The sequence below is a fragment of the Morone saxatilis genome, unplaced genomic scaffold, assembly GCF_004916995.1.
Source record: "Morone saxatilis isolate NCDOM2014 unplaced genomic scaffold, NCSU_SB_2.0 Contig18, whole genome shotgun sequence".
NCBI lineage: Eukaryota > Metazoa > Chordata > Actinopteri > Moronidae > Morone > Morone saxatilis.
This window is the reverse complement of record NW_023339740.1, coordinates 14,864,683-14,872,579: the sequence shown is the minus strand read 5'-3', so window position 1 is coordinate 14,872,579 and position 7,897 is coordinate 14,864,683. Positions and strand designations below refer to the sequence as shown.

The 7,897-nt window shown below is 40.9% G+C and overlaps 2 protein-coding genes across 2 annotated transcripts; one reads left to right on the top strand and one right to left on the bottom strand.

Annotated features, from left to right (window-relative positions):
* Positions 1 to 1,226: 1,226 nt before the first annotated feature.
* sdhb (succinate dehydrogenase complex, subunit B, iron sulfur (Ip)) lies at positions 1,227 to 5,032 on the bottom strand. The gene is made up of 8 exons (XM_035661435.1): positions 4,874 to 5,032; positions 3,957 to 4,090; positions 3,174 to 3,259; positions 2,747 to 2,883; positions 2,345 to 2,461; positions 2,147 to 2,248; positions 1,918 to 2,040; positions 1,227 to 1,794 (listed from the first exon to the last, which is right to left on the bottom strand). Exons 1-8 carry the CDS (start codon positions 4,943 to 4,945, stop codon positions 1,714 to 1,716), a joined length of 852 nt encoding a protein of 283 aa, XP_035517328.1. The 5' UTR covers positions 4,946 to 5,032; the 3' UTR covers positions 1,227 to 1,713.
* Positions 5,033 to 5,257: 225 nt separating this feature from the next.
* mrpl20 (mitochondrial ribosomal protein L20) lies at positions 5,258 to 7,832 on the top strand. Its single transcript, XM_035661459.1, has 4 exons — positions 5,258 to 5,494; positions 5,694 to 5,804; positions 6,406 to 6,483; positions 6,588 to 7,832. Exons 1-4 carry the CDS (start codon positions 5,408 to 5,410, stop codon positions 6,759 to 6,761), a joined length of 450 nt encoding a protein of 149 aa, XP_035517352.1. The 5' UTR covers positions 5,258 to 5,407; the 3' UTR covers positions 6,762 to 7,832.
* Positions 7,833 to 7,897: the final 65 nt, after the last annotated feature.

Genomic DNA, 7,897 nt, shown 5'->3' with positions numbered 1-7,897 from the left:
AAGTGTTCTTACCAAGAGGGCCAGGTTCTGTGGGCTCCGTCTCCAATTTACTTTATTACTTTACTACATTTCAGAGGAGAAAACATCGATTTTTGACTTCACTCCGTTTATTTACCAACTATAGTTACTAGTTACTTTTCAAATTAAAGTTTTACACACAAAACAAATCATATTTTTTCAAACATTTTATAATATAATATAATATAATATAATATAATATATAAAATAGATTAAAAACAACCAAAAGTACATTGCAATACTATATGCCTACTAGTAGTATTGTATTGTACAATAACTACAACATTAAATAAATAAATATTCAAATAATACAATAAATATGAATACATCAACAATAACTATGACAGTACCAGCTCTGCATTGTGAGTACTTTTACTTTGATGGTACATTTTGATGCTAATACTTTTATAATACTATGTATTGTTACTTGAATACTTCTTCTACCACCGTTAGTTGACCTACATGGATACTAACATGTCATCATTTGTATTAGGAGCTAACAGCTTTATTTAGTACCTTTAACATTTAATACATTGTCTCTGTTAAATTCAGTCATTCATACAGTTTCATCATATTGCAACACAATCTTCTTTCATAAACTCTGATTAAAGTTTATTTAATGAATCTTGTATCTGTGGGTTTCTCTGTAAACAGCAGTTCACATATGTCTGTACAGTATCTTGTGTTTATTTTATTGGCATACTGGATATTTCTTTTCTCAGTTATGTGAATGTGTTTCATGATTATTATCATTTGGTTTTATGTCATTGATTAAATGTAACTTTTGTTGTTGTGTTTTATTTATTTTTTAGGTGAGCTAGGGTGACATAAAATCCACATTAATTCTGATATGACTGTTCACACTGCAAATAATTAGACCCATATCTGATGTGGACCACATATAAAAGAGACCTGAATCAGAACTGATTCAACAACACCATATCTCAATATGAGTATATTAGTAGTATAATAGTGAAGAGCTCTATTTAGATTATACATGTTTTACAGAAACACTGATATCTGCCTTTGTGAGTCCTAAAGTAAACTCAGTAACACTGCTGCTGGTTGAACTCACTTACAGCTCAGTCTCTGCACAACAGTGACATCTAGAGGACGCTAACTGTCTAACACTGTGGATGTTTCCTTACAGGAGCTGTATTATCAACACTGGTGATGGCAAATGATGATGGCAAAATGAAACAGCTGCAGGCATTTCAACTATTTATTGTCCATCAAAACAAAGACTGTGGTTGGTATGTTGGAAGATCTGAGGGAACATATACACTGTATGTCTGTAAAGCAGCTGCTAACTTGATAAGCAACAAGCTATAAAAATGTTTACACAAAATATAACGCCTAATTTTTTTAACTTCAATATGCAGCATCAAGTCTCCTACATGCACAAACATACACACTTAGAGTTGGAGATAAATACCTCTGTTATGATACATGTAAGACTCAGACACACACTCTCTCCCGCATTCATACTGTACATGTGCGTTTTGTGTAACACCAAGTCCTCCAACCACACACACACACACACACACATTTCTATTACAGTTGACTTCGCAGTCTGCAGAGTGTGGTGGTGGAGCTGACAGGTGTACTGGCCCTTCAGACCTCAATAAGCATTTTTTGAATCAATATATCATTTAATCATGGAGGGAAAAGTTGTACAAGAGGAAAACTAAGGTGTCAGACTGCAGCGGCCTTCTTCTCCTTGTACGTAGCCATCATCTTCTTGATCTCAGCTATCGCTTTTCCCGGGTTCAGACCCTAAGAGGAAGACAACACAGACGAGGAAAGAGCAGTGAGAATTATTTTGGAACATTTAGAGAACGGAGAGAAAGAAGCCCTCATGTGGTGTTGTGTGGCTGCAGGTGTGTGCTGACAGGTTACCTTTGGGCAGGACTTGGTGCAGTTCATGATCGTGTGGCAGCGGTAGAGGGAGAACGGATCCTGTAGCTTGGCCAGACGCTCCTCTGTGAACTCGTCTCGTGAGTCAATCATCCATCGATACGCCTGAGAGACGACAGGATGTAAACTCTTCATCTGTGTGGTTATGTTTTTTTTTTTAAGTCTAAAAGTTCATGAGCTCACACACACACACACACACACACACACACACCTGCATCAGCACCGCAGGGCCCAGGTACTTGTCTCCGTTCCACCAGTAGCTGGGGCAGCTCGTACTGCAGCAGGCGCACAGGATACATTCATACAGCCCGTCCTACAGGAGGAAATCAAGAGAGGTTTTTTTATTTTAATGTGACTCTGAGCACAAAAAAACTTCAAGGCTTTACCAAAATAAAAATCTGTGGTGTACCAGTTTCTGTCGGTCCTGCACAGACTGCAGGTACTGCTCCTTCCCCTCCTTTGACTCATCCTTCTTCTTCAGGTAGGGTTCGATAGACTTGTACTGGGCGTAGAAGTTACTCATGTCCTGCAAACAGAATCCAGTCGGCATACAAAAGTCTGAATAAAAATAACTTTATTGAAAAGAAAAACTCGATTTCAGTGCCAACACAACTTCACCTGTGTGTCTCATTAACTCATTAAAAGCAGCAAGCAGCAATCTCAACCATTTGATTGAGTAATGTTGGAGTACAGAACATAACTCAGAGGAAACCACATTTGTTATACATCCATGTCCGACACACAAATAGAAACTGACGGGACTAGTGGAGTAACATCTGTTGACAGCTGGATTCAATGATGATCTACTCACAGGTACCAAGTCCTTCACCACATACATATGTGGCAGGGGGTAAATCTTGGATGGCTTGCTGATGTTGGTGTCAATCTTGTTGAGACAGGCAAGAGTGTTTCCTCCATTAATGTTCATTGCACAGGATCCACAAATACCTGCGTTAAAGAAAAATAAAAGCTTTTAATACAATTTCTGAGACAATCTTAACAAAAACACTTTTTATAGCACAAGCCTCAAAATGAGTAATTTATTACTGTCGCGTAATAACAGATATTTTTTGAAGTAAATAAATTTAGAAGTGTAATTTTGCCACGGCACTGACCTGTAGTCGAAATAAACAACAACAAATCACAGGAAATTCAATTACAGAGCAAATTTCCTTAAATAAACAAGTCTGAAGTTGATAATTATTCTGGTAACACACTCCAGCCTCCACGTTACTGACCTTCTCTGCAGGAGCGGCGGAAGGTCAGAGTGGGGTCCATCTCATTTTTGATCTTGATCAGGGCATCAAGAACCATCGGGCCACAGCTATAAGACAAAGACACCACATGGTGAGTCCAGAAGGTCAAGACACGAACGTGTAAAAGGGGTTTGACTTGTCCAAAGAAACTCCTGACAGGTTTTATGGCTATAGAGCACTTTGTGGACTCTTTTTGGCTGCGGTGCCATGTTGACAGAAGTGAGTTTAGAGCGTCTCCAAGCTGATCACATGAAGTATGCCAGGCTGTCAGATCCACCCGAGTTAAATCTACCTGAAGGCTGTTCTCGGTTCGTTAATAATGCCCTCTGTTTACACGTGCTTGGGTACCGCTTTGAACTTCACTAAGCAATAAGCCTCCTTCAGTGCAAGTGAGCATGATCAGCTAATGGCAGCGCAATTAACAAGGGTCATATTCTCCAGTATACACAGAGATAAGCAGAGATTGGACTTGAATGTTAATGCTTAACCTGATAAAGTCCTCAATATTCAATGGCCACAGACAATCATTGTTTCTGACTGGTTGCCAGGCGTCCAGTCATTTTAAATTCAACCTCCCTTTTTTATTAAATAAGTGGACATGGAATAAATACAAAATAAAGGATTCAGCTTCCACCTCACCCATCACTTCTGGATTTCAGGACACTTTGTTGTGTGTTTAAGTAGCTAATGAGTGAGGACACAGACTGACGCACTGCAGCACAACCTGGGCGTCCTCGTGGCAGAGGGAAGAGCTGTAACACCTACGTATTAAGGTCGATGTCGTAGGTCTGCATGCGGGGTTTGTCCCCGGGAGTGTCTGGGTCCCATCTGTACACCTGGAACTTCTTTATTCTGGGCTGTGCTGCTGGAGCCGCTGCCGTTTGGGCATACCGCACCGCCTGACAGCAGGGACAACGGGGGGAGAGACGGGATTAGTTTGGCACTGAACAGAGACACTTTGGCTGTGAAAAGTATAAGATAAGATATTCTGTATATGTCCGTACAGTTAGATGATGAATTGACATTAAGAGTGATAACATTTCTTTCAATCTTTCTTTGTTTCTTTCACTTTTTGTTCCATTGTCTGTCAGACTGGGATAAATTATTCACTCTAATATTAATTTCTGTGCTCATAATCTTAAAAAACTAAACAAAAACCAGGATGCATTGACAATATCCATCACTGGTAATCTAAATAAACATTGCAGTGACATGATTTCCATTACAAGACTCTACTATTACACAAGATTTAAATGTCTGATCGTTTGTTTTGGCTGTATTTCATAATTAAAGATGTAAAAGACTGCTTTATCAACATTATACTATAATTATCTGGTCATTGTTTACAAGTTTCTTTCACTCATTACGTTGGATGTTTACATGTATTTGTATCGCCTACATTTAAAGCTAAACACACATCAATCATAAACTAAAAACCAATACGTTTTTTAAAAAAGTTATTTTGAAATTTTTACTAAAGTTGACAGTTGGAGCTAGATGGCTAGTGGCTAATAGCTGAACCACACAAGCGGGAGTCCAGAACATAGACGGAGCCCTCCGCTGTCAACAGGCACCGGTCTGAGCGGCAACGTTTCTCCGAGCACGGCGACAGAAGCTGTAACTGACATTAACGGTCGCAACGGTCGCAACGGTTCACTCATTTCTAACGCCTGTCAACGTACCACGAGTCCTGCGGAGGAGCGGGACGTGAGAACAACACAGCGGCTCAAGGACGAGACACCAGCGGCCGACATTTTGGAGTTCCTCTGACCTCCACCGCCTGCTATCCCAGCATCCACTGCGGCGGCGTCAGCGCTCTGGTGGGAGCGCGTGCTTTGTTAACTGACGCCTCCCGGCTTTAAACACACACAAGATGAGACGGTTTTTTTTTTAATTTATTTTTTTGTAACAATTTAGTTCTGCTTTTTGTTGTTTTTTTTTGCCTATAGTATTTAATGGTTATTAATTAATTAATTAATTTTATTTATTTTTCTTAATTTATTTCGGCGGAGTAGAGTGACATGCGCACACCAGACGGCCGGGTTTTAAAACCGAGCGACCTCCAGTTCGCCTGTCAGCCGCGGTACAGCGTGTGGGATTGACCTCGCGTAACATCCAGCCTCTGTACAGGTGGAGCCGGGCTCACTTCACCTAATCCAGCGTTTCCACTCATTTAGGGAGGATTGTGGTGCACTAAATCCACTCGGAGAACAGACATGGTCTTCCTGACGTTGTCCTGCTGGATCAGAAGCCGTGGACCCGACAGATACTGGAAAGTTCAAGAGCTCCTCAAACATGCACGGGTAAGGGCTACGACTACTTCCTGGACGAGAATAGGGTACAATGTTGTGATGTTATTTTTTGTATTTTTTTTTTTTTAATCCTGCTATTTGCTGCTCGATCCGGTTAGAAAGCCGCCTCGTCATCCTAATCTAACATTAACAGCAGTAATGATGGTCATTGTGTTTCACGTCGTCTCCTTGCTGTCTGTTCCTGCACCAGCACTTCAGAGGCAGAAAGAACCGCTGCTACAGTCTGGCTGTGAAGGCGGTCAGGAGAGCTTTCGTCTACGCCACTAAAGCCAGGAGACTCAAGAAACGCAACATGAGAACGGTAAGAGACTAATGCACATTACCTCCACAACGACAAACACAGGGTGTGTGTATATAGATAGATAGATAGATAATCTACTGAGATTTAATTTGTAATATCAGAAATATAGCTGCTGACTGTTGTGTAATCCAGACTACCTTCATCACAACAGAGACAAGTGTGGAAATTCAGTGTCTTTGTGAATGATTTTTGAGGGGGATTGTATTTTATTGTGCCGATTTGATTTACTTTATTTCACCAGGATAATCCACTCAGTATCAATACTGCTTTGTAACGAGTCCTAGTACAACAAAAACACATCACAGAGTAGTAACAGTCTGCTGATCTAGTGCCCCAAGAGGAATCTGAACACAGTCACAAGATGTTTGACCTTCCTCCAATTTCTGTGTTATTCTTGTAAAATACTGGATATTTTCATTCAGTCATATCCACACTGTGACTAGTGATCACACATAGACATCGGTGCAGTTCAGGGAGCCAGAAAGGTTGGAAACCACTGCTCCAGTCTGTATTTCCACTACAGTATGTGAATGTATAATTGTAAACCAGAACTTGAGCAAGGTTATCAATATAATTTATTGTTGTGCTTTTACTTCGTCAGCTCTGGATCACACGTATCGCAGCAGCGACACGAGAGCACGGCATGAAGTACCCCGCCCTAATGCACAACCTCACCAAGGTTAGTTGTGTTGGATGTGACAGTACTGTATCACTCCTCTACGCTCTGTGTGCTGTTCGTTCACTCTCTGTATCTAACACATTTCCTCTCTTCCCTCCATACAGAGCAGCGTTCATCTCAACCGCCGTGTTATCAGTGATCTGGCCGTCACAGAACCTCGGACGTTCCTCTCCCTCGCGAAGCTGGCGAGAGCTCGGCAACAGGAAGGCTTCCGGGTGGCGTTGGGTGACGGCAAAGAGCCGGCTGGTGTCTTCTCCCGTGTTGTTTTGCTCCAGTAAAGGACTTGGCACAGTTACAGATTTCCAGTTGTTATGTGGTTTAAAGGACAGTGGTCTTGGATTGTGGATTGTGCTTCACAATTGTCGCTTACTCTAGTTATTTTTCAAATAAGATAAATTTAGTTAAATGATTTAGTTTATTTTTCTGATATTTGATCACTACACCAGGGTTGCCTCATGCTTAAGACCCACATAAATGACCCTGTTAGACAGTAGGGTCTCCGTATGTTATGTGGGTTGCTTTGTGAAAAAGTGTTGACTCATGGCGAGGAATTACTTGGACTGCCGGGCCCGTGTCTGTTACCGGCACCAAACAAATGGACCTGGGTATATAATGGAGTCTCACATGGGTTAGCCCCACACTGGTCTTCAGTGCCAAAGAGAAATGTTCCTTGTTAGGAGGATTTTAAACAGAGCAATGTCTCTGAAGAGGAAAGGGATGTAACACCTTACTCAAGGACACTCCAGCAGGACAGATGATTTCTCTTGCAGGACCTTGATCCCCGACCTTGAAGGACCGTTTCTCTACTCACTGTTACCCTGAACCCACATAAATATAACTAATTTATGAGTTTTTCTGCCAATGCTGACAACAGGCAACTCTTAAATGCTGTGGTAAATTCTGACCCATTTCAGGTATATTTGCACTCTTAAGTCATCACAAAGACATAATCTTAATCCAAGATGGCAGCTGACATTAAACAGCATAGCAATTGTTAGTCCACAGACCTGCTTCAGCTCCATTCACTGTTTTCAACCCAACGTCTTTGTCGTGTGCCAGAGATATCTGGCTGCTGTGTTGTGTTAAGTACTCAACCACAGCCCTCCTGATTACCTCCAGTATCATGATAGAGGATGTGATTATCAGTGTCCTTAAATGTCCCTCTGTACATCATATGCAACCTTTTGATAACTTATGATTTGATGCTGTTGAATTATGGGTTTTGTTGGGGGGTTGGGAAGAAGAAGAAATGACCTCAAACTTTATCATGTAACGATTTTTGTCTGTGTGTGAATATATATTTGATCCTCTGTTCTCTCAATGTTAAGTTCATTAAACATTTTGATATATATATATTGCTGTCGTGTCTTATTTTAAGGATGTGATCTGGAGAATATTTTATTAGACTAGTAGT